The 26,818-nt window shown below is 36.5% G+C and overlaps 3 protein-coding genes across 6 annotated transcripts in view; all 3 read left to right on the top strand.

Annotated features, from left to right (window-relative positions):
* The first annotated feature begins 73 nt into the window (after positions 1-73).
* On the top strand, positions 74-10,391 carry LOC123869415 (sodium- and chloride-dependent glycine transporter 2-like). Of its 2 annotated transcripts, none has more exons than XR_006796903.1 (12): positions 74-369; positions 783-914; positions 1,363-1,517; positions 1,601-1,665; positions 2,748-2,880; positions 3,670-3,804; positions 3,886-3,989; positions 4,441-4,678; positions 6,608-6,736; positions 8,983-9,121; positions 9,716-9,844; positions 10,206-10,346. XR_006796903.1 is itself a non-coding variant. In XM_045912362.1 (12 exons), the coding sequence occupies exons 1-12, from the start codon at positions 246-248 to the stop codon at positions 10,344-10,346; spliced, it is 1,686 nt and encodes a 561-aa protein (XP_045768318.1). In that variant the 5' UTR covers positions 75-245; the 3' UTR covers positions 10,347-10,391. The 2 variants fall into 2 exon arrangements, 1 of the variants encoding a protein (XP_045768318.1); XM_045912362.1 differs by having other exon boundaries at positions 75-369; positions 8,983-9,183; positions 10,206-10,391.
* A 215-nt stretch (positions 10,392-10,606) lies between these two features.
* Positions 10,607-26,818, top strand: part of LOC123869841 — a 27,376-nt gene continuing 11,164 nt past the window's right edge. The window contains exons 1-4 of one of the 3 annotated variants that reach the window (XM_045912943.1): positions 10,607-11,103; positions 11,855-11,967; positions 25,341-25,491; positions 26,568-26,759. In XM_045912943.1, the coding sequence (XP_045768899.1) occupies positions 11,041-11,103; positions 11,855-11,967; positions 25,341-25,491; positions 26,568-26,759 (519 nt within the window). In that variant the 5' untranslated portion in view covers positions 10,607-11,040. The other 2 variants (XM_045913102.1, XM_045913019.1) reach the window with 2 other exon arrangements.
* LOC123869506 lies at positions 20,845-22,909 on the top strand. Its single transcript, XM_045912516.1, has 2 exons — positions 20,845-21,130; positions 21,336-22,909. The coding sequence occupies exons 1-2, from the start codon at positions 20,998-21,000 to the stop codon at positions 22,580-22,582; spliced, it is 1,380 nt and encodes a 459-aa protein (XP_045768472.1). The 5' UTR covers positions 20,845-20,997; the 3' UTR covers positions 22,583-22,909.

Here is a 26,818-nt window from a genome sequence, read left to right as displayed (position 1 = left end):
TATTTCTCCTTTATAAACTTAATTATACTTTATATATAGATTCGTAAAACAAAGATGGCTGTCGTTTAATTCCATATCATCCCATTGTCCTATAATAGGTATTTCATAACTTGTTTCTTCTCACACAATTCGTTTTCAAATAATATAGTTATGTGCAGTAAATAGAAAAATAAATTGGCGTATCCTCAATTTAAGCAATCGGTCACTTTAGACAATGATAGGGTCATCGTTTTAGTTGGTTGTGAATGGCTGGGGGACAGCACGAACGCTGGGGTAACCAGCTCGAATATTTGCTGTCATGTCTGGGCTACGCGGTTGGTATTGGGAACATCTGGCGGTTTCCTTATTTGTGCTATAGGAACGGTGGTGGTAAGTGCTTACATTTTAATAACTAAGATATCCACTAACTATCTGGATCGCTGTCATTGACGTTGCCTCAACCGAAAGCCGTAGGAATGTTGCTGGTCATCTCTCTCAGACCTCTTGCAAGAATCGCCACAGAATATGACTTTGTAACCCTTGTGTCGAGCGGCTTCCACAATTCTCTTGAGATCATCTGTCCACCTAGTGGATACTATGGCAGCCTAACCGTAAAAACAAAAGTTCGTTTGCGAAAATTTGCTAATCGCTAATGAAATTCAAGACCAAATTTTTCAACAAAATATGCCGACTTCCATTTTCGATGGCATTACATTTATTACAAGTTTTTCTCCTTAGAGAAATTTTAATTTCATGTGGTTCAAGCTTCGATCATTTTTTAAAACGATGTTTTTACATTTTAGGAGCATTCCTGATCCCGTACTTTCTGACACTCTTTATATTCGGAATTCCGTTAGTTTATTTAGAGACGTTACTAGGACAATTTGCTAGTGCAGGATGCATATCGGTGTTCAATATAAATCCTTTGTTCAAAGGTGAGAACATTCATTACTTTATTTACCTACTAGTGACCCGCCCCGGCTTCGCACGGGTAGCTTATTACAATTTTCGTAGGGATCTCTATTTTTTTGAAAATAAAATATAGCCTATGTTTTTCAAGAATAATGTAGCTTTCTACTGGTCAAAGAATTTTCAAAATCGGTTCAAAGTTCAAAATCGCTGGTTCAGTGACTCAAAGAATATTTTAGCCTCTGGATACCAAAAGCTCTCTTCATATCTATCTTGCGTCCCGTGTCATATGGCTTATATTTTGTGTTATTTATTAAGAAAATATCAATTATATTTCGTATTTATAATTCCTTAGCTCTCCGTAAGTTTATCTGCAAGAGATTTTTTCATAAACGCTGTTTTTAATTCAAAAGATGCACTTTTGCATTAGAAGATAAGGTGCTGTATTATTAAGATTTAATTTTATGTTGCCAGGAGCGGGGTACGCCACGGTAGTTTTAAACATAGTAGCGATGATATACTTCGCATCAATTATGTCATACCCGATGCTCTACATTTACCATTCCTTCAGCTCGCCGCTGCCTTGGCAATCTTGCGGCAATTCATGGAATACTGAGAAATGCGCGGAGGTACTATATTTAGATTTAATATATACAAGCACAAGTTTATATTTGTGAATGTTATTGTTTACTGATCCCTACTGATTTTGCAGATTACGGGAAACTTCAGTATAATCAGGAACGGGTCTTTCACTACACCCGAGGATGAATTCTTTCAGTAAGCTTTTTAAAACATTATAATATAACTGAGGATGATATGGGGTATGCTGATTCATCGTTATCAGCATGGATTGATTACGATTAATTTGGCGCCGGCTCACTACTGAGGACAGACCTCCTCTAAGAATGAGACGGGGTTGGCCATAATCTACCACGCTGGCGAAGTCTGGATTAGCAGATTTCACGGATATTTGAGAACATAATGGAGAACTCTAGGGCTTGCAGGTTTCAGCGAGTGATATTCAATCGCTTAAAATTCACATAACTCAGAAAAGTTAGAGATCCGTGCTCGGGATTGAAACCCGGAACCCTGAATAGGAGGTCCACGTCTTAATCACTAGTACATCACCTACCGTATGCTCATTGCTCCGTAATAAAACGTACATTTATCTTCTCGGCGGCGCGGCGTGTAACAAATTGTTCGTTCTCCAATATTCCCTTTATTACAACTAACTATACTTATTCGCAACGGCTTCGCACTGGGTGGGCTACACTACTGTACTAGACGATACCCACGACTTCGTCCATGTGGATTAGGTTTTTTAAAACCCCTAAAGCTGTTTGAAATTCCAGGACAAAATTTAGCCTATATGTTAATTCAGAGTTAAACAATCTAAATTCCTAGTTCCAGCCAAATCGGTAGGTACAGTCATTGTGACGTGAAGGAGTAACAAACATCCAAACTTTCACATTAATAAGTATAATATTAGTATGTGGATCTGCTTGGTATTCAAAATCTATTAAAATGCCAAACGGCTAGGCTAAATTGTTAGACCTAAAGTAACTATTGCGATTATCGAATCGTGGTTTACATATTATTCTAAAGTAGGTAAGTACGTACTCTGTATATTCGGCAGACTAAATCGATTGCGACTTGACCTCCACGATCAGATAAAGGATGAACGAATAGGAATTAAACAAATAGAAGATGGTAAAGCTGACTTTTAGCTCACTCGCTAGTTATTTATCAGCTATTATTCCACAGTATATTGTTAGCTTATAAATTAATTTTTATATACCTTTATCGTTCCATAAAGAGAACCCATTTCTAATAATCTTGTAAATAATTTTAACTTTCAGTATAAGGCTGTTGCGCATGTCACCAGGCCTGGATCATATCGGTGGCATTGTTTGGCCTGTGTTCTGGTGCAATGTAATCTGCTGGATCATCGTTTACCTTTGCATCTGCAATGGAGTCAAGAGCGTCGGAAAGGTAGACCAAATTGTCTTATTTTAATTTTTATTTTCTGAACCATACTAAGAAGGCGGGAAGTGGCTGGATGAGAAAGGCTGAGGACTGGGTGTGGTGACGCTCTTTAGGGAAGGCGTATGTCAAACAGTGGACGTCCACAGGCTGATGATGATGATGATGAACTAATACTAAATCATGATGATGGTATTTCTCTCTCCATGTCGTCTCTGTCCATCCTTATGACGCCATCAATTAAGCATATTATAGTAGAGGTTGCTTGAAATAATAATGCCATGGGCTCTCAGATCCTTCCGTATACGATCCGATAGAGCCCGACTTTTGACGAGACCGGCGGCAATCGGTAGCGACTGGCGACGATACTGTTGCTAATACGGGGTTAACTGTCGTTGTCGCCTGTCGCTGGGGTCAGTATGATTTAGCAGCACGTATGGCCACAGTCATGTTGAATTAGTTGTCGTTTCGTCGTCAGCGTCATTCAGTGTAGCGGCGGCCGGCACGGCGACCCTGTTGCCAGTCGCTGCCGCTTGTCTCAAGCCTTTAGGTTAACAATTTATCAGCGAATTATGTTAGCGATAATAACCGCGAGCATCGCCTTAACGTGTCAGGTCTACGATGGCTTAACCATGGCTTAACGTAGAACACGCTGAAAAAACACGCAAAAAAAAATTACTGTAGATCGAAGTTTAATAAGTCTATTATGAATCTGGTATAATCACATAGTTATTAAAAGATCCAAAAAAAATCTGAATTTAAAAAATACTGTTAGTAATTTTCATAAACCCTTTTCAGATTGTTTACTTTACTGTGCTGTTCCCCTATGTGGTATTATTAGCTCTATTTATTCGCGGTGTAACTTTACCCGGGGCATGGCAAGGAATCCTATACTATGTGCTACCTGATTGGTACCAATTGACTAAACCAAAGGTATCGTATTATTCCTTAACCACACCTATTATTTAAAGGTAAAAACTATATAAGTATTAAATAGCATTATTATTTTTATAGGTTTGGGCTGATGCTGCAACCCAAATATTCTATTCCTTGGGTCCAGGATGGGGTGGGCTTGTTAGTATGGCAAGTTTCAACCACTTTCACTATAATAACTTGAGGTTAGTTAACTTCTACCAGCATGCGATAGTTAGTTATAGAATTTATCCTAAATTCGAGAGCTGTCTGCGACAACAACATAAAGAGAAATCAAGGTCTTCATATGCTGGCTCTCAGGCTACATTTGAGTTGCTGTTTTACAAAATAGTTCTACCTATACTTGAACACAATATTATTGTAAAAGTAAAGGGATGCCAAACTTCTTAAATGTCCTGAAATTCTTTTCTGCGCAAGTATAATAAACAAAACCCTTACCCACCCCGCGACGCAGCAAGTGGGTGTAATAAAATAGGTACATGTCAAGTATATGCTCTGCATCTGGATATCTGGTTTAATTCTAATGCGACGCTACTTGTCACCACCTCAAAGCATTGAAGAAAGGTCTCAGCTTTGCCTATCCAAAAGTAACCTTGTTCTTAGTATTTACCTATCTAAAAAAACAATTCCTTCCAGATCCTCAATAATAATTCCTCTAGTGAACAGTGGTACAAGCATCTGGGCTGGATTTGTGGTCTTCTCTGTTCTTGGCTTTGCAGCAGAGCGTGCGGGGGTACCAGTTGGCGAAGTAGCAACAGCTGGTCCAGGCTTGGCCTATGTCACATACCCAGCAGCTGTGATTATGATGCCCGCGCCTAATTTCTGGGCTATAACCTTTTTTGTGATGCTGTTCTTTCTTGGTATTGATACGATGGTAAGTGCAAAAAGTTCCTCTTTTATTATTATTATTTAATCTGATAACCATAGCCATTAACTATATCAGAAGAACCTACTTAGTGTAAAGTAAGAGTTTTCTCATCCCAAGTATACTTACCTATACCTATAGATATAATAATTATTATATGTAAAACTATATGTATGGTCTACAAGTATACGTTTATAGGTAGATCTATATAGGATCTAGATGTGGCTTTAGCAATGATATTGTTATCATGCATAAAAAGTTGTAGCAATGTAGGCTTTTGCATCCTTCACTCATATGAATTTCGTAGAGGGGGCTACGTTAGTCTACGAACTCAAGAATTCGAAAAAAAGTAACAGATGTTTTTATGATAGATTTTATTTTTAAGCTAATTAATTAATTATTATTATTAATGATATACAGGGTGGTCAAAAAGTCGTGGATCAAACGCAATAGGGAGATAGAGGAGGACATTTCCAGCAAAAAATATTTCTACAGCATGGCCTTATTTAAATTGCCCTAAGAGTTATGAATATTTTTGAGATTTTTAACAAAATACCAGATTCTCTTACAATTAGACTAATTTAAAAAAAATGAGATAAAAAATAATAAAACAAACGATGCTGTGTCATTACTAGATAATGTATCAGCACTACAAACCTTCTATTGAGGCTCTGGGTGCCAAATTACAAGAGCAATTAATTTTTTTCCAAAAATTTTAAAGCGTTACCAAAAATTTAATGTCACTTTAAAAGCGCACTGTGAAAAAAAAATGTACTACGGAAAAGTGACCCTGTATCAGAAAAACTTGCTGATTTAATGCCAATTTAAATGAGGTATAACACATTACTCTTTGTTTCGTAATTCTGGTATTATAATTGTTTTTTCATATCAAGGTGCAAATTTCAGTAGATTAGTTTAATTCAAAATAATTTTGAAGATTATCATGCTGCTAGTTAAACTGCTAGTTTTTTGTACGTTGGAATGCTAGAAACATCACTGTGCTTGTCACACTTAAAATTTGTGAAAAGAACAGAAACTGTTCACTACCACCACGTGCCAGAACTACCCAGAACGCCCTCTTTTCTAGGAAACAAAAGGATAAAAAAACTATGCCTCTCTTTCACATCCTTCCTTATTCCAACAATGCAAATAGAAATGATGATTAGTGTGAACGAGAGGCATAGTTTCTTTATCCTTTACTTTATTCCTTACGTTTCTTTATTCCTTACTTGCAAGACGGGCGTTCTGGGTAGTTCTGGGTGGTTCTGGCACGAGGTGGTAGTGAAGAGTTTCTATTCTTTTCACAAATTTTAAGTGTGACAAGCACATTGATGTTTCTAGCATTCCAACGTACAAAAAACTAGCAGTTTAACTAGCAGCATGATAATCTTCAAAATTATTTTGAATTAAACTAATCTACTGAAATTTGCACCTTGATATGAAAAAACAATTATAATACCAGAATTACGAAACAAAGAGTAATGTGTTATACCTCATTTAAATTGGCATTAAATCAGCAAGTTTTTCTGATACAGGGTCACTTTTCCGTAGTACATTTTTTTTTTCACTGTGCGCTTTTAAAGTGACATTAAATTTTTGGTAACGCTTTAAAAGTTTTGGAAAAAAATTAATTGCTCTTGTAATTTGGCACCCAGAGCCTCAATAGAAGGTTTGTAGTGCTGATACATTATCTAGTAATGACACAGCATCGTTTGTTTTATTATCTTTTATCTCATTTTTTTTAAATTAGTCTAATTGTAAGAGAATCTGGTATTTTGTTAAAAATCTCAAAAATATTCATAACTCTTAGGGCAATTTAAATAAGGCCATGCTGTAGAAATATTTTTTGCTGGAAATGACCTCCTCTATCTCCCTATTTCGTTTGATCCACGACTTTTTGACCACCCTGTATAAATTTGTTGTATTTCTTTTTCCTAGTTTGTCACGATAGAGTCTGTGATCGCCGGTCTTGTGGACGAGTTTTCGTATCTGCGGACCCGCAAAAAAGTGGTCACGCTGTTGACGTGTATTGTCCTCTTTTTACTCTCGATCATCTGCAATACAGAGGTAGGTACTATTCAATATAGATTATTTAAATTTAATGTTATGTTCCTTAGTATGTTTAAAATGCTTATGGGTTTATCCAAATCGAGAGTATTTAAACTGTAACTACAATGAAAAAGATTTTAAAATTCAAGCTTCAATGACTTCCCTGGCGCAATGGCCTGTGCTATACTTTGTCTTTTAGATTGTCAAGAAATTTACAAGTTCTAAATAACCTCAGATCTGGACTGGTCACTCAGCTCAGGTCTGGACTGGTGAGTGTGGTAGCCACGGTCAGCTACCTGTCACACTTTACCAGCAAATAGATTGTACGAGTATTTATAAACTTTCCTGGCCATAAGCTTATTCAAACTTTAATACTCTTTCGACTTACTGCGCTCCCATAGACTGCATTGTCACAATATTATACTCGTACCAAGTCAAATCGCACTCGTTTTTAACGCTTATTATTTAGGTGAAAATGAAGTTACATAAAAAACACGTCGCGTAAATTAATCCATAATATATTTCAGCCTACATTTCAGCAATTCAATTGATAAATAAATACCTACCCCAACTTTAATATTTCCTGACAAATTGTAAGTTTGCGTGTTTGGCAACATTATCAAACGTAAGTAGGTAACCTACTGAAACAGCCGGCAAAAATGATTCAATCTTCCGTAATGCAAATGCAATTCTCGTGTTTGAAACAAAAGCGTTTCAAATACCTACTGATGTTGGGGTTAACGGCCTTTATCACGCTATGGCATAGTTTTCTAGAGTAACGAATAATTTGTATTCATTATTATTACCTAGTTGTATGTTATAAAAATATTATGTTTTCTATAGAAACTTTTGCTTTTGCAACAAATTGGTAATAACGTTTTTATCGACTCAGAAATCGTAATAATGATACATTTTTCATAATATGCAACATAGGCTTGCCTCATGAGCGCTATCACACCCGACTTGATATGCTTCCTCTTCCAACCATTTACCTACATTTTACTTCAAAAATTTGATGATGATGATACCTTAGCTCGCGACTTTGTCCACATAGATTTTGGTTTTTTTAATCCTGTGGGTGCTCTTTGATATTCCGCGACATAAATCCTCTCTGTATCTAATTTCGTCAAAATTGATTAAATGGATGGACTGTGAAACGTTAGCAGACAGAGTACATACACAAACACTTTCGCAATTACAATATTAGTACCTATAGATGGATGTAGGTACTACTGGAAGATGCTGCGTATTTGTATTGACTTTCCGGGATAAAAAGTAGCGTATGTCCGTTTCCGAAATGCACCTCGGGATAGCTCAGCCAGATAGTCAGACAGACAGACAAACACTTTTTTCCGAGTATTCAGAATAAAAATTGAACACTTATCTGCTATCTTCGATAAACTTTAAAAGGACCATTCAATAAAGAATTCGGCGCGTGTCGATTCACGGATAATATCCATTTCCGTTTATGGAAACAATGATCATATCACGTGGGTATCACCATAATGTCGCATAAGTAGGTTCGTTGCATAAGCTTTCAATCCACCTAACTGCTCTATTGGGGATCATTTCAAATTGAATCAGATTTCGGTCACAGTCGCCATGTTCCTGAAAGATACTTCTTTTTAGGTAGATGGATAAATAATTACCACCAACCACTAACGCTTGAGGACCTTCATTACAAACATAATATTATTAAACAAGTGAAGTACTAATGTAAAAGTAGTTAAACACAATTAGGCAATAAAAAAGTTAAAAATTAATATACTTGATAGAATAGTAAAAAAATAGATTTTGATGTTAACGTAATTCTTAAACATCGTTACACGTTGGCTGGCCCTCTCCAAACGTAGTGGACCTTGAGGCTTAGAACAGAATAGAGTAGATTTTTTTTTATTCAAATATACTCTTACTAGTGCTTTTGAATCGTCGAACGATTACAAGTTAGTACTTAACTAAGTACTGGTTCGGAATGCCATTGCTATCGAGAAGAATCAGCAAGACTCTCGGCGCGCGGTTGCTCTTTTCAAATGTTCATTCAACAGCGTTCAATGTAGCATTCAACCTCTACGAGTAACACAATCTTTTGAAGCCCATTTCAAACTACGAAAAATAATATAATATAATATAAATATCGCCATTTCAAAGTATCGCTCGATACTTTGAAATGGTACTGAGATGTAATATAATATTACATCTCAGTGAGAACAGTGACATTTAAAAGTATTTCCGTACTTTGAAATGAGCTTGATGTATTTTTTTAGGGCGGATTGCACATCGTAGGACTTTTGGACACTCATGTAGCCATAGCCTGCGTACCTATGGTGTGTAGCCTAGAGCTGATAGGAGCTGTATACACGTACGGACCGAAGAGACTAAGCCAAGACGTGCTGTTCATGACGGGCCAACCTTTGAAACCGTTCTGGTTCATATTGTGGCGGTATATTATACCAGTACTACTTTTGGTAAGTCCCTAGTCTGTCAAGAAAATCTATAGGGTACTTCCCGTTGACCTAGAATGGCAGGTAGGTAGATCTTATGGTACAAGTAAAGGAGAAATCCGAAAACCATGATATAAATAGTCATATCCTATAACAGAGCAAACTTTGTCTTCTAGAATAGCACTCCTCGAATAAATAGGCTGCATTCTCAGCTTTCTCGTGGATTCGTGGTCAAATTACAAAAGCCATCACACGATTAATCTGATATCAGTTCAATAAGTAACCTCGCACTAACAAAATTGAGACCGGTAATCATGCTAATAAGTACATAGATAGGTATATCATAATATTCTATCAATCCACTCATTACAGGATCAATCTGACTATCAATACAAATTGATTTTATGTCAGATTGATCGCCCAGTCGCCGCCTTGAGCTTAACGATTTTGCTTATGGAAAGGAATAAAAGGTAGCTGGTAAATAAAAGGAGGTATATATCAGAACCATGGTAGAATTAGCACACTATATTGTGAAAATCCATGGCACTTGTTTCAGGTCATAGCCGGTTACTCGCTTAGTGTCGCATCTGGTATAGCTGGATGGACTGTGGCGCTGGTTTCTGTTATATGCATCCCGATCTACGCCATTAGAGTCCTGTGGCAAGCTAAAGGGTCACTTATACAGGTAATAGCATATTTATAAAACTCATAAAATTATAAGCAATGTGCGCAAGATATGATGAACTACTATTTTTTGCTCTCTGTCTCTCTACTGCGTTTTCTTGCCTTAGGGCCCCAAATTGCATTTTCCAACTGAATATCAAATTCCGAGGACATTTTTCAAAATTATAATTTAAAATCTAATTCTCAATAGACTCAAATCTGGTCTAAAAGAAAATAGTTGACTGCGACTTTGGGACTCATGTTTAACTGTCGTAGCTTTCCATGAAAACTTTAATCATGATTAAGATGATAATGTGAAGTAGGTACGTACCTACATAATAGATCGTTGGATAAGCATAAAAATTGTTTTTATTTCATTTTAGAGAATACAAGAAAGCTGCAAACCAAATATGGACTGGGGACCAAACGAACCTGAAGTTAGAGAGCGCTGGAAAGCCTTCCAGAATCAACATAACACTGCCGTAGCATCAATTCACCTTTCCACTAAGCCAGAAACATTATAGCATTCTCTATAGGTGTCTACAGTGTGCTGTATTTAGCAATTTGCATAAACAAATAATAGATAATAATATTTGTTTTAAATATAATTAAGGTTACCTAATGTTACAATGTTACAATAAAACAATATTTTTATGAGTAACAGAGCTTTTAATTGATATTTATTATTCCCGAGAGTACTAATTATGAATTATTATGAGTAATTATAAAATATCATCAGTCATTCATGCATTAATTTTACTTTTATCATACAAATGTGAACAACTTTGGCGTGATCACTCATTGCATCTTGAAAGACGTTTAGTTCATTTCGTGATGTAAAATTTTGTGTAAAAAGTGTACAATTAATTTACTTCAATTTCATTCAAGGAAAAAAATTGGATCTGCACAAGCCTTAAAATATTGTAATATTTATAAAATAAAATATGAAGAAAAAATTCAATAAAATTAAAAAAAAAAATTAAATTGGCTGACTAGAAAAATGGAAATTGAAAAGCTCGACGAAAACTGAAAAGTGTCAAAAATTATTGTCATGGCTGTTTCAAAATTTTAGCGCTATTTTTCGGTGATAAATTTTTTAAATAAAATAATTATTGAATTCAAATTTTTTGTATATGTTTTAAATATAATGTAAAACAGTTTCGTCGGAACTATCACTCGAAATTATTGGTTACAACGCCCGAAATAAATAACTAAAAAATGTCTGAAGGAAATAAGGATAACACGAAGGGAGATGAAAAAGACAAAAGGGTAAAAATCCAGGTAGGTATATATTACGTTTTTACTACAATACCTATATCGAATCTATCTAAATTTCGAAAATGGACCTCTGGACAAAAAGCGGTGACAGCCTCCTTCCTATTCGGGAGGTCCGGAGGTCGATTTCGGGCATCCACTTTCAACTTATTCGCGGTAGGTCCTATAGGTGTGTAAGTACTAAGCAACTGCTACTCTGTTTGTCAATAATATCTAAATAAACACCTTTGTAATGCTTAAATGGTGGTGTTCAATACATACAATAATATCATAATTAATATGAATATATTATTATGTCTGTCTATCTGTCTATTGAGTAATTTATCACGGCCCATCCCTTCTGCTGATTAAGACGAAATTTGGCATGCATCCTAAAGATAGATGTATGGGCTACTTTTTAACCCGTAAAATCAAAGTGTTCCCACGGGATTTTAAAAAACAAAATATGTTCGTGAACGAAATCGCGGGTAGGTACTATCCAGTATTATTACACCTATAAAAAAATTGTTGCCTGATCTACCTACCAGATTTTCTGCTGCATAGCCCATAGCTATTAATATGTTGATGATTAATCAACCTTCAAGTCAAGTGTGAGTAGGCATCTTCAAGGCAAGCGCACTCTTTTTTTTTTAGGCTGCATCATCACTTGCCAGCACGTCGATCGCAGCCAAGTGCTTGTCTATAAATATAAAAAATATGCTTAGCTAACATTTCCTTGCAATGCATATTAAAATTTCCCCATCGTATTTCATCCAAGGTGGAAGGAGAAGATGAACTCGGAGGGGAAGGAGAGACAGGAAGAAGGAAAATGAAAAGGTTCCAGTTACCAAACCTACCGCGATGGTGGCAAGCGAAAATCATACAATATGCGTAAGTTTTGTTATATCACTGACTAAATTTTGCCCACACTAGTTAACGTTCTTCGAAGACTAAGTGATGTTATACAACGAGACGTCAAACGATGTTATAAAAAAAAGTTGTCGTGCAGAAGTGTGAGAGTAAGCACATGCACACTCTATTCCCTCACTGATATGGTCCGATGGAGCACCAATCCGAAAGTCAATATGGCTTTAGTTGCTCTTCTAGCACTTTTTAGCACTTTTGGGCTTCTTTATTTTCTATCCAATTAAAAATTATATTTATTTTTATTGTGTAACTTAATTTAATTAGTGTAATTGGACTTAAAAGGTCCGTTCTAATTAAATAATTAAATAAATAAATAAATAAAATAAATAAAAATAAATAAAAAGAACATCGTTTCTAACTTCTAACTACTTAATAACAATAATAATGATCCTACGTTTACGATTTCGACCACGATAATCGCAACACCAGAATCTTTTATTATTCTGCAGCTCTCTTATAGACTCTCGCTGTCTCGTGTTACAATAATATACAGCTTTTTCTTTTGGTTAAAGAAACAAAAACTATCTAACTCACATTTTGTTATCGCAAAGTTTGAGTTACAGCCGCTTTACATGCTCAAAAAAACACCACGAAACGCTTTCACCGCAACGAGTTCCCATAAATACATGTCATCACATCATGTAATAAATTAATAAAGTTAGTATTATTTTCGTGGTACGAAGGCCGCATCTTGCTGACCCGGTCGGGCCCGGGGACGGTCGCGCCATCTGGGTCATTCGACTCCTCGTAAGTCGTACCTCTGAACTAGGCCGGATGCGTTCGCCTGAGTGCTCCTTTATCGAACTAATAGGCTTTTATTCAGCTACTAGCGACCGCGACTTCAGTCAACGAAAATATAAATCCTTTTTATTCCCTGTCCCATGGGAATTTTGAAAAATCTGGCCTTATTCCGTGTCTACATTATAAGGGGAACCTCTGTGTAAAATTTTAGCTTTCTAGGTCCAAGGGTTTGGGCTGGGCGTTGATGAGTCAGTCAGCTGTCAGTGAGTCAGGACTTTTCTTTTTTATGTATTTATTTAGAAAAATATTAATCATCATAATTCTGGTGGGAACTTCGAAAAATCCGGCCTATTTCTTTGTCTACACTATAAAGAGAACTGCGGTACAAAATTCTTATTAGGTCTAATCCTCAGATTTAATAAGCTGAAATAAAGCTAAGGCTCTAAGGGTTCGGGCTGGGCGTTGATGAGTCAATCCATGAGTCAGGACTTTTGTTTTTATTTATTAAGATTTATTTACTAATCTAACCTCTAATGCTCCTTGCTCTATAACCAATTCACTAAACTTTATGATAATTTATACGGTCATATAATATTAATTCGCGTTCAACAATTTAACAAAATCATTTCCTTATATTTTCTGAAAACGTATATCTAAGTACAATAAACAACAAAAGGAAATCGCACTGACCTGACGACCTTGCTCCAACCTCCATCGAATCGCACATACGAAGTTAATTAAAAAGCATTCAAAGCTCAAACGTAGCAGTCAAGTGTCGATGTTGATATTATAGCTGAGTGAGTGCGCGGAAAATTATCCGTGATGTGGAATACCTACTATAAGTTTCAAATGTGAAAGCAATCGCCATATTATTATTACTCGACGATGCCTACTACGTCGCGTCGTCCGCGTGGATTTAGATTTTAAAATTCTCTGATTTTCCGAGATAAAAATTGACCTAGGTCGCTCTCCAGGTCTTTAAATATATCGATGCAAAAAAACACGTCGATTCGTTGCTTCGTTGCGGCGTGATTGAAGGACAAACAAACACACTTTCCCATTTATAATATCTGGTGTAATGAGGTAGTAATGGTTAGTGATACAAACTTATAAAATTATTGAAAAACAGTAGGTAAAATACCTATATACCGAGCGAAAGAATTGTTTGCAAGTGTTAAAAGTCGTGCACATCAATCAAATAATACTCGTATATAAGAGTTAGGAAGTATTTTACCGTCTTCACATTTGAAACGCATAGTAGGAATGAGGGCGTGATTCGTGAGATTAATGTTCGCGTGTGACACGTGGCATGGGGAGTCTAGGGGTGGCCTGGTGAGTCTTTGCTACGGTAATGGCGGCAGCAGTCATTGCACCTTTGGCCGCGAGTGAAGCAACATGCATCAGTACCATAGACAGTAGTAAGGCATACGGGCTGTAGTGCTATATCATACCATGCAGCGAACATCGTCGAATGCCTCTGAAGGCACCTTTTGGACCACTATAGAGCTGCTTGCTGACCGCGGTCGGCGCCGGTCAGCCGGTGACTACGATGACCTCTCGTCGATTGAGTCCCAAAGGACGCAAAGGACCCCATCGGTGCTCAGGTGCCCTTACTACTTATTTCTTAACCAGGTTTTGCCCGTATTTCGTTGGACCTCAGTGGTGCGGATACGATTTTTTTAAACTCATAGGAACCCTTTGTTTTCTCAGGATATGAAGTAGCCTAGCTTACCTACCATTATAGTTCTTTATTAACCTATAAAAGTCTCGCCAAAATCGGTTGAGTTGTTTAGAAGATTAGTCCGGAAAACTAACAGACAGACAAAAAAAAAGTGTTAGTAATAACTCTAATAGCCTATAAGTATTAATAGCCTATAAGTATTACGGCTATACTTAGGTATTTATTTATTTAGTAATGGAAATCACTCACGATAGCTTAAACATAATAGCCTAACAAAATGTTCATGCTACATCTCTCAAGGAAAAGAAATTTCGGTACAAAATAAAGTCAAATACCTACTTACTTACTTTACCAAATTATTTTTAACTGTGATAACATTCTCGTGCATAAATTAATCTTAAATTTTTAAGCACGTGTTAGTGTCGTGTATATTTAAAATTTTACCTACTAAAAGATTTCCGTGTTTGTAAACAAACCTGTAAAACGTAAAAAAATGAACCCGTCGTCAGATTTGTTTATATTAAAAATCAAAGCAAAGCGTTGTTCACGTGCTGGCCCGAGAACCCGTAGGAAAGACGTAGGGAATTATTCTGATTTATAGTTTTTCCACTAGATGGTGTGTGATATTCGTCATAAATAAATTAAGCATCTATAAATAAAATCTATATGAAACTAGTTGCGCATACTACTCCGACAAAAAGTGAGTTAGAACTTTCAGTCGGCCCATTCCCAAAACACCTGGCAATTCCACCTGAAATAAAAAAAATATTAATCAACCAAGGACGTGCTGCTCGGCCTACCTAAGTAATAACAATCTAAAAACGCAAGAGAACCAATTTAACTTTCAACTTGGCTCCAAACTCTCGGACTATGCACATTACTAGAGGCATGTAAAAATCGTAAAACAGCGATGAAACTCCCGCGATCTAATAGGTTTACATTATCGAGACGCGTTTTGGTTCAATGCTCACGGATAAGTGGACGCGTAACCATTTTGCGTCATCCCTATGTACATTATATGAACTTCTGATAAATAAATAATATTCGACGAAATCGCTTTTTCCTATCGCTGTAGATTAGTCGTTTTAGAGCAACAATAGTTTCCCGGTAAAATAACTAGCTAACCTGCCCTGTTTGAATCTCAAGGTTTTAGACCTAAACGTTGATATTAGGTCAATCAGTTTGTTAGATACGCCTTTATCAAAATTAATGACCTGGCGAACAAAGTGGTAATTTCTTAATTACTTTACACTTCTCATTTACTTAATACAAATTACCCACTGAATACAAATTATATGAATTTATTTCTAAGTAAAACGGCCAAAAACTGTAATAAACTTTAGTCCAAGAGTTTTTGATCATTAAATACAAATCATTTCCAAACAAAATGACCTCAAACTGTGCTAAAATTGAGTCTAAAGTTCGCGATGTCGATCAAAATGGCATAATTATAGCAAAGCTCCAAAAGCTTTCTTTCAATTTTTTTCTCCTCCTGTAAAATTTAATTTCATTTATACCATTTTGTATGCCAGCTCCTCATATGTATTTTTAAACTAACTTTATGAATAGGCCTCTTCATTTTATTTATTAATTCTAAAAAGCTACTAATTAAATAGATACTAATTGGTACGCTCGATACTAGAATAGTAGTACTAGAAGATTATAATGAATAGCTTTAGTAAAAGCTCTATAGCTCAGTTTAGTAAAAATTAGATTGAAAATCGAAAAGTCGTAGGTTCAAATGCCACCCGTTGCACTAAATTGTGGTACAGATATTTCTAGTCAAGGCTTAGATGAAGGAGAAAAAGATTTTTTTTTTCAAACTGCTGTCTCGTGCCCATGGGAACCATAATAAGTTTAAGCAAGCTCACGTTTTACTGAAAGTTTAAAACGATTTTATTTTTTAAACAAATTCATTGCCACCAAAATGGAGACGGAACAAATATAACTGTATGTAAACGGATCATGCTAAAGCAATGCATCCATTGGCTTCCTAATATCACGAGCGATAATTTTATCTCGTCACTCGAGTACGGCTCGGGATAGCTGCCGTTAAGGAGCTTTAACTTTGAGGCTAGATTAGTCTTGCAAGTTTTTATCTGGACTTCGTCTGTGTTGGAGTTAGCTGGTGGGCGTGCTCTGCCTTTTTGGAGTGTTTTTTTTTTTGTTAAAACTGACTGGAAAGCGCTCTAAGGGGGTGCCGTGCGTGTGTCGGTGAGCGCCGGCACAGACGGGTCCATACTTGTATAGTTTAACTAATTTGTTACAAATAACTACAAACTTGACATTGGCTAATCTTTGTAAAGCCAGACAAGAGAGAGAAAAAAAAAAGTTTTTATCTCGCGATTGTGATCTATCACATACATGAAAATCGAGTGCGTGTGGCTTCATTTAAATTCCTTTTCATAAAATTTTGCGGGTAAAATTGCACGGCGAAATTACTTATTGCGGTTGCTACAGCTGCCAGAGAGACTAAACGCTCAGGCCATTGTAGCCAATGGGCGGCCAGCCTTATGCAGTAAATAGACCAATGTATTTAAGAAGCTTTTGAGACTGAGACGTGCGTTTTATGGCTGTTAAAAATATCGCGGCTTTTCAGTTTTACTGCCGACAGTTTAACTGGTTACTGATTCTTAAATGTTTCTATTGGCCAATATGAGTCTGATCTAACTATTTTTACCTAAATGCGGGAAGATTATGGTTCTGCAGTATATTTACATATACATTATGTATGTGTTTGTATGTATAAATATGTGTGTGTCAGTTTCCATATTATTTCAAATCAAATAGGTATTGAATAAAAAATAAAGCTATATAAATGTGACACATTAGATTCAATCAATCGATCGTCAGTCAAGGTTCAACACAAAATACGGACGACTGCACATTTCGTTGACTTCGGGGACATCTCGATCGAATGAAAGTCGTCCGAATGGACGAATTGTCCCTTTTAATCTCTTTTGGACATTTTGTTTAGAATCTAGCATACATATGCACATTAGGTAGGTACCTATCTAGCTACTATAAGTAGATATAATGTGACATCCTTTCAGTGCAGTAGTGAGCAATCTTTTAAGCACTTAAGAGGTCCCGGATTCGATTTCCCTTTGGAACAATTCGGTTGTTGTTAGTTACCATCCTAACTGCAAGGTGGTGCCGCCAAGCAATGCACAACTACTTAATACCTAATCTGCGGTCCCGGTACGATGCCTCTTAAAACTGATAATGACGTAGCCGTGTTATAAAACTGCCATGGCTCCCTTTCATCTTAGACTCGTCAACAGTTATAAAAAACGTAGATAACCTTGACTTCCTCCTCCTGACTTACAGCTATAATTCGTAAAAGCACTTTTCCATCGGCGTAACGGCTCATAAAAATGCGCGCTATTTATTGCCCCTGATCCAAGCGAGATTTTATCTTGAGTATAACAAATGAGCATTTTTTAGGTCCCGCCAAATCGAATTGTATGCTGGTCGCACATTAACAACATTCACTTAAACGTACTTATTTTTACCATGCTAGCGAATCTCAACGGAGAGTAGGTACACATTTATTCTGTACGCAAACAGATGAATGAAATTATTCTGTAACACTTTAGGTAGAGCAATCGTATTCATCACGAAATGATCGTCTTTAAGGGCAGATCTTATTCGCCTCACAAGCATTCGCACTTCTCCCTAACATAACATTCTCCCATAACAGCCCGATACGCATTTTCCAGTGCTCGGGCACTGGAAAATGCGTCGTGTCGTCGTCGTCTCTAATGTGCGATCAGCAATGTATTGCGGTTCACGTCAGACGCGTGACGTGCTGAGACATCGTGTCGTCACGTGTAATTTGGGTTGTGTAAACACTTTTGGAGGCTACACTTACGTAAATATCTGTAACTGAATGACGAGAGAACTGTATTTACTCGCAACGGTTTTGCTCCACAAATCACCACATATTTTTGCCGTCCCGGAAAATCTAAGAGTTCCCACGAAAAAAACCTAATTCCACAAGGACGAAGTTGCGAGCATCATCTAGGTACTTGGTATAGACCTAGCTCGCATCCTGGAGAGGGACATAGATTTAAATAAAGAGGAGACAATTTTTATGCTCGTATTCGTTTATTTCTGCTTTTCATGAAAACCTTTTGGCTCTAGATTCTTCCTTCTCACGTGACAATAATCTTTGTCTCATTGCTCTATATTCATTCAATTTTTACTCATTATTTGTCCTTACTCTATGTAATATTATTTGCCTATAAAATTCTTTCCCAGTTTTTCATCTGAGTTTCTAGTCACAAAATGCAAAAAGTACGGTGGTAATTTTTTATTATTTTGGCAGTATGACTCCCAAACTTTTAATTTATTGCTTAAAATCGAGCCAAAATAACACAAAAGTGCGCTACCAGCTTTAAATTTATAGCTGTATCTAACAAACAGATAGCTGTGGCCTAGCAACAGCACAGAGATATGAATATACTAAACTTACCGACCATAAATAATATTATTCGTCTTATATATTTCATATGTTACTGATATATACCTACTGATATTATTAACCTTGCTAGAGTTTTTACTATCGTTTTGAGTTTTTAATGCTCAGGAATCATTATTCTTTAGGTATTGCTAGCTTTTCTGACTGCGACTCAGAATCTGGTGTAATGTTTCCCTTGGAATTTTATTTCTTAATTAAGTAGCTGCCTACTTATATACTCAAAACCGCGATTCTTATAAGAATTGTTGAAACCACTCAGTGTAAGAAAACATAACTACCTAAAATGTTAAACTCTACCTTTCCGATTTATTTATACCTACTTTTAGCTTGAGTATTCGCACTGCTAGAGGTCAATGGTAGATATAAGTTCTTCCTTGTCCACTTTTTTTTCTTTTTCTCTTTATTGTTACAACTTTCTGGTACAAAAAATAAATAATATGGTATGGTAGCCAGATTAAAATAAACAAACCAGGTCAATGATGTGAATTCCTGTACTCTTGTCTTTCTTTTGCTGACTACCACGCATCAGTGCGGCAAACGGCTTAGATACACTTTATAATGTTGTTACGTTGCACATGAAGTAAAATTCTTTCGATAATAACTTATTTACCGCTACGATATTTTCCAACATTTTTTGGAAGATCTCAAGACCCTTAACCTAACAATGACATTTTAAAGCACCTTTGACCCATATAGTTTTGAGGACGCCCCTGTACGTGACCAAACCAACGTGGAGTAAATCTCTTCGTCTTTGCAACTCTTCAAAGCCTCAAGATGTGCTCTAAAAGAGACTAAGTGTATTTTTACCCGACTACGGCCAAGCCAAAAGGAAGGGTCATGATTTTAGCAGTCTATGTATGTATGTACTTATGTAGTATTTTTATGTCAGATTCTCTGTGGTTCACCGTAGCGCCTAAATTACTGGGCTGATTTTAGGTTTCAATCAATTCGTAATAATTATGGTCCGGATGACATACGCTACATTTTATACGAAAAAAATCGACCTGACGGATGTTAATTCGAAATACATGGAGGTCTGGCCGAGCCAAAAAATTTTTTTGCTATTGTATCGAGTGGGATATCAAAGTGGTTAAAATTTGTACCTATACACAATGAAAAAGTTGTAGAATGTAAATTTTTCGATTAATTCTACAAATCTGTGTTTAAAACTAAATATCTTGTAGGCAAATCTTCGATATGCGATTCTTCGAATTCCCTGTCTGAATTCTTCGAATTCCCTGTCTGAATTCTTCGAATTCACTGTTTGAATTAAATCGGAATTTTAAGGAATATCTATTGAATTTTGTAGTCTGTAATTTTATCAATGACGCCGCGGCTCACGCCCTTGCCACGCACCCCATGCGATAAAGGTTCCGTATACACAATTACAAGTGAACCCTTTTAACGCCTGAAACAGCCTAAACGATGGATAGCGTTTCGTTTAGACAGTTTTACGTTTTGTGGCGAAACCATTAACCCCTATTTAATTACATTTAATCACCTGTTTGCACCAAAGCAAACTTTTACGGGGAGTTACGACTTAGGTAGGTACGTTACAATGAAAAATTATAAAAAACATTATATTTTATATGTTTGAGCGCAGTTTGGGTGAACCAAAAATTAAAGTGAATCTTTGATACAACTGAAATTGATTTATAGATACAAATACGCTGGAAGATGTGTGCCATACAATATGACACTTATTTTTTTGCCGTACCGTGAACTAAAATGGACACTTTGTGTTAAATGATCTTCGTATTGACACTATGTTGACAGACGTCTCATCAGTAAAAATTAGTTCCGAGTATGCTCACATAACGCTCACTGCTGCTATCAGTGCCAAAATGGAAAATCAAGTTGCTTCAAAATCAGGTTAGCAATCACAAGTCCAGCGTGTATTAATACAGGTCAGTGTCAAGCAGGTACTTAAAGGTACAGTCCTTTTCATGAAAGAAGTCCCGCGGTGATTTTTGGAACTAAATTTGACAGGACGGCCATGTTGTCGTTTGTCGATGTTATCAAGTTCGCTTGTTGTGGTAGATTTTTGTGAGTTTTTAATTAGCTTAGTGCATTTTAAAGATTGTTTACAATGCCAAAAGTTGTAAAAAGTTCGGCTCGACAAATGATACTGAAGGTGAAAGAGTTCTGTGAAGCGGAACAAAAGAATCAAGGTGTTTTAATACCACTAAATAATGTTCGGAAGAGAGTCGCCGCCATAACAGGTACTTTTTAGAGTTGCCATATTATTATTTTTTGCTGTATTGATGGGACTTTTTTTATGATATAAATTCATTTTTGCGACAAAATTGAACAAATACATAACGTGATGAAACTAGGTAACTGAAATTAAAACATATATTACATAGTACATAAGCATTATAAACTTAAAGTTGCTATTATTTTTAATTGGTCATTATTTAAATGCAGGTGTGTCAGAGAAAACTGTAACAAGAATTACAAAAGAAGGTGTAACAGCGGCGAGTACTTCGAAAAAAATTGTCACCCCGGGGAAGATTCGCCCGCATCCGAAAAAGTTCGACTTAGACGGGTTCGATTTGTGCGCTATCCAGCAAAAAATTCACAGTTTTTACGTTGTGCATAAAGAATTACCAACATTGGCTAAATTACGGTCAGCTCTGAGAGAAGACATCAATTTTCAGGGAAGCATCACAACATTGCACAGGATATTAAATAGGATTGGTTTCAAGTACAAGCGATGTCAATCCAGACGCAAACTACTTATGGAACGACACAACATTACCGCATGGCGTGCAAGATATTTGGATAAAATACGAATAAATCGTACTGTGGAAAAACGACCCGTTGTATACTTAGATGAGACCTATATACACAATACTTATCATACAAAAAGTTGTTGGCAGAGTGAGGAGGAGCCAGGAATGTTCGTCTCAGAGTCATCAGGGAGTCGCTGGATAATCGCTCATGCGGGAACAAAAGATGGATTTATAAATGGTGCATTATTAATGTTCAAATCCCAATCTAAGTCCTCAGATTACCACGATGACATGAACTCTGCAAATTTCTTAAAATGGATGACGGAAAAACTAATACCTAATCTACCTGAAAGGTCGCTTGTGGTAATGGACAACGCTCCTTACCATTGCACTCGATTAAACAAAGCCCCTTCAATGTCAAATATAAAAAGTAGTATGCAGGAATGGCTCCGGCAAAAGGGTATATATATTGAAGACACCTGGAGAAAAGCTGTGCTGTTTGAGCTAATCAAACAAAATAAAGGTCCACCGACATTTGCAGTGGATGAATTATTAACAGCTCATGGACACGAAGTATTAAGGTTGCCGCCTTACCATTGTGACCTCAACCCGATTGAAAAAATCTGGAGCCTTCTAAAAAGAAAGGTGGCGGATAAGAACGTGGCACAAGATCCAAAAGAAATTGTAAAATTAACTGAAGAGGCCTTTGAGTCTATTACGGCGGAAGATTGGACAGCTCAGTGCACGCATGTCGAACATTTAGAGGAGGAATATGTAAAAAATGACGGCCTTATGGATGAAGAGATGGACCGAATAATTATATCTACGGCTAGTGATACTGAAACAGAATCTGATTCAGTTTCCATCCACTCTTCAGACAGTGATGTTCCTATGGCCGCTGATCACAATTATTCAATAAAACTGAATAAAAAATTGTAATGCTTTTCTTTGCCCTATTTTCTCATCTTTTCCCTGTAAGTAGGTAGAACACCGCTTATATAAGTAAATAAAAATATACTTTTTACATTGCAGAAATATAGTAAATATAGGTAAATGACTATATGAATGACTATGAGAATACTATTGACTTAACAGAAATATGCATGTTTCACTAATCTGAACTATTGTTATAGTATAGGCTTGAGTAATGAAATTACAGCCTATCTAAAATGTATTTATTTCTTAATACAATTTAAGAGCTTATATTGTTTCATCGAAGTATGCAGGAAATAGTATTAACTATTTGATAAATTACATTGCTAAATGTTAAATAGGTAATTTTTTTACTCATAAATGGCAACATTATGTCACGCGAGTACAGCGCTGCGTCTGGGGGACTTCTTTCATGAAAAGGACTCTACGAGTTATATTCGCCAGATTTTATTTTCATAATAACTCCTTGAATGTTTTACTAACCGAATTATTACTAAGCCTTGGTCTAAATCTAAAGATTAGTAAAAGTGAGTAGGACAATATTATTTCAAATTGTACAGTTCATTATGCCTATGTTTTTTCTAGATAGTTCAGACTGCGGTCGACGCCTAAACACAGAAATTAAGGTGTTTGCTAAGAATTCAAAATGCTTAAGTAGTCTACTCTGCTACATTAGCATTGAAAAACGATTCCGAAATTCAATGGCGAAGACGAAGCGATGAAATTGTCAATTTATGCAGTGGATTCGCCGCCAAATCCTCAAACATTCATTCCAAAGTCATGTATGATTTAAATCTCGAAAACTTTTTGTCACGACACCTAAAGACGCTGTTATACTGGATAGAAATTTCACAGGACTTTCTGTCATCAAGATGATTTTTTAACCCCCGACCCAAAAAGAGGGGTGTTGTAAGTTTGACGTGTGTATCTGTGTATCTGTCTGTGGCATCGTAGCTCCTAAACTAATGAACCGATTTTAATTTAGTTTTTTTTTGTTTGAAAGGTGACTTGATCGAGAGTGTTCTTAGCTATAATCCAAGAAAATCGATTCAGCCGTTTGAAAGTTATCAGCTCTTTTCTAGTTACTGTAACCTTCACTTGTCGGGGGTCTTATGAATTTTTAATTTACACTAATTGTTATACCTAAATTCCAATTCTTCGCCTGTACACTCCATCGACCTGTCTTACCCTGAGAAACATATTGTGCCTGTTTTTATCGGATTCAAAAGAGTCTGCTCCAAAACGGACTTATAATGGAAATGGATTAAAAGACTGATTCAGATTACCTAAAGTTGAGGCGGAGTGTTAGTCCTAACAACTCCACTCCATATAAAGGAATTATAACAGAATTGTAGACTGTAAAATTATTACAGTGGTCTAACCTGAGCGGTTTGAATTTCCACACTTCATTAATTAATTAATTCAGTAATATATAATGCCCTTATTATTAAATCGCTGCTGGTGGTTTTTAACCACCTACCCAAAAAGAGGGGTGTTATAAGTTTGACGTGTGTATCTGTGTATCTGTTTGTGGCATCGTAGCTCCTAAACGAATGAACCGATTTTAATGTAGTTTGTTTTTTTGAAAGGTGGCTTGGCTTGATCGAGAGCTATAATCGAAGAAAATCGGTTTAGCCGTTTGAAAGTTATCAGCTCTTTTCTAGTTTTCTCATAGAGGTTTTTGTGTCGGGGGTTTTATAAATTTTAAGTTATTACTCTACGCAAACCACTAATGATATTGTCAGAGCAAAAAAGGTGCTATTTCAAAGTGGGTAAATAAGCAAGCCTTTTTTACAGTGTCAAATTTTCTCTCTACTTTACTTGAAATCTCTTATTTATAATTCAGTAAATAAAAAAGGGTATATGGGAAGATTTTCTATGATTTACATAGATTACAAGTTTTAACTTCACCGTAAATCCCATTATACTTAATGAATTATATTTTCTGGAAAAATAGTAATTAATACGTGACGACTACCTAGTGCATTAAAAATACAGGATTTCTTGTACTATGTTAAAAGAGAACATGAAAAATTCACCTATCATGGTAAAAAATTAAACCGATGACTAAGCGATATAAAGCTCGACGTAAGCCCCGTTCTAAGTAAACTGTCGATCAAGTATGAACACCACGTTACATGAAAATGTGTACATGTGGTATCGGTGGGGGCCGTGCCACACCGTGCCAGCCCGGCCGTGTGCCGTGATAAAAGCCTCAACTATGGTCTATGACTCCGGCAACCAGCTTCAAAACTACTTTACGTCGGGGACATCGAGACGGCGAGGCGTCTTCGCTTTTCGTACGATATTCCACGAAACTCGACATTCAAGACGAGTCGAAAAAACTGCCAAACTTCGTGGTAAGTCAGTGCAAAGAAACCGCGCAATAGAAAATGTGTGAACATATTGTGAACTTGAATGTTATTTTTTTGATTTGTTCATAAAACAAATACGTGCTTTATTTTATAAGTAACATAAACATGCTAGTTTTGCCTACCTTCTGGCATTGTTGAAATGTAGCTTTTAGTTTTAGCAACGTAAGTTAAGTTCTTTTTGTGATCTTGAAATTCAACTACAAAAGCTTCGCACGTAGGAGTGTCTAAGTTTGCAACATTTGCGTGACTCTTAGAATTTTTATATATCCTACTGATACAATATTATGAATAAGGATTCAAAATTTTCAAAGAAGCATACCTTAACGAGATACTTACCTTAATATTTGGTAAAATCTAAGTACTTAGATAAATGCTATGGTTTGTTTTAGCTTTGCACACCCGCATGTCCGCGCTCGGCTGGAGAAGCATATGGGCTCGAACCTGGTCCGGCTGACGGACAAGAGCTATATGACCGAGCTGGAGGAAAGGATCCGCGTCGTGAATGAAGAAAACCTCAATAAGAGGATCTCTTCTAGAGTTGTAAGTACCCCCAAGAATAATATTACTCGATACCCAATAGTGATTAGTGCCCAGAGAAGGCATAGTTTGTAGGTAGGTACTTCTTGAGTCGGCACGTATTGAGAGGAGGTTCCACACTCTGGAGCCCTGACCTCCGAACACCGGCAGCTTAGGTTATACCCTGCCATTAACCCACTCAACCATATTTTTAGGAAAAATTGTGCAGTTTTTTTGGAAACTTTTTTTAAAATATGACTGTAATTTGTAATGAGTATCTATACTAATAAATAAAATTGGAGTGTCTGTCTGTAATTTCGAAATAACTACCTCATATTAAGCTCATATGGTTATTTGAACGATACCAACACTGAATCATACGTTTTTAAAATTTTTGTCTGTCTGTCTGTCTGTCTGTCTGTCTGTCTGTCTGTCTGTCTGTCTGTCTGTCTGTCTGTCTGTCTGTCTGTCTGTCTGTCTGTTTGAAAAGGCTAATCTTCGGAACGGCTGGACGGATTTTGAAGGGGTTTTCACAGACAAGTAGAGAATTGACCAGGGAGTAAAATAGGCTACTTTTTTAACCGACTTTCAAAAAGGGAGTTGTGTTTTTCTACCTATGTACACCGAAATCTCCGAGATTTCTGAACCGATTTGCGTCATTTCTTTTTTAATCGATAGAGGAACTTCGCGACATTGTTTCATAAAAAATTTGGAGTCTAACTCTTCAATCCTGATGCTGCAGGGGATCTGACCAATCCACGCGGGCGAAGCTGCGGGCATCAGCTAGTTGTAAATAAATGAGAATTAATACTCGTACAATATTATACTATACTGATCAAATACTACTAAGTACGTAAGTAAGGTAAGTACTTCAAGTTCATAAATTTTAGCCCAATGAAGGCTTTTAAAACTATCAATAGCAAGGCTTTTCTCTGAAATCATGTAATATCTTCAAAATTAATACACAATTTATTAAGTACTCTGGGAAACTTCAGTCACGAATCACTTTAAACTAAATCTGTGCTTGCGTAAGACTCAGCTGTCTGGTCTAGCTTTAAAAAATGCTAACTAAGTAATATAACCCTTTTTTCTTTGTGTAGCTAGACGAGATGGAAAGATTAAAACGATTAATCCTCGTTGGGAAGACACCGCTGAAAGAATGCCCACCCGAGCTTTACCATCACCCCGTGTTCGTGTTCTGGAGGATGGTGAACAGAGAAGTAGCGAGAGCGACTAAGAAACGTGCAGATGCTTATTACAGAAAATTAAAAGCGTCCCAAAAAATTGACCAAGTAAGATACCTACAATGATATTTTACTAACTTAGCTGTTTTTATTGTAGAACGTTTGGG

The sequence above is a fragment of the Maniola jurtina genome, chromosome 1 (assembly GCF_905333055.1).
Source record: "Maniola jurtina chromosome 1, ilManJurt1.1, whole genome shotgun sequence".
NCBI lineage: Eukaryota > Metazoa > Arthropoda > Insecta > Lepidoptera > Nymphalidae > Maniola > Maniola jurtina.
The sequence above is the reverse complement of the archived record's forward strand: the minus strand, read 5'-3'. Positions and strand labels throughout refer to the sequence as shown.

Bases quoted from the DNA above. Each gene is read 5' to 3' on its own strand.
- LOC123869506 (XM_045912516.1), top strand. From the start codon at position 20,998: ATGCCAAAAGTTGTAAAAAGTTCGGCTCGACAAATGATACTGAAGGTG. The intron at 21,131-21,335 runs GTACTTTTTAGA...ATTTAAATGCAG, and splicing joins GAGAGTCGCCGCCATAACAG to GTGTGTCAGAGAAAACTGTA.
- LOC123869415 (XM_045912362.1), top strand. From the start codon at position 246: ATGGCTGGGGGACAGCACGAACGCTGGGGTAACCAGCTCGAATATTTG. The intron at 2,881-3,669 runs GTAGACCAAATT...AACCCTTTTCAG, and splicing joins GAGTCAAGAGCGTCGGAAAG to ATTGTTTACTTTACTGTGCT. The intron at 3,805-3,885 runs GTATCGTATTAT...TTATTTTTATAG, and splicing joins ACCAATTGACTAAACCAAAG to GTTTGGGCTGATGCTGCAAC.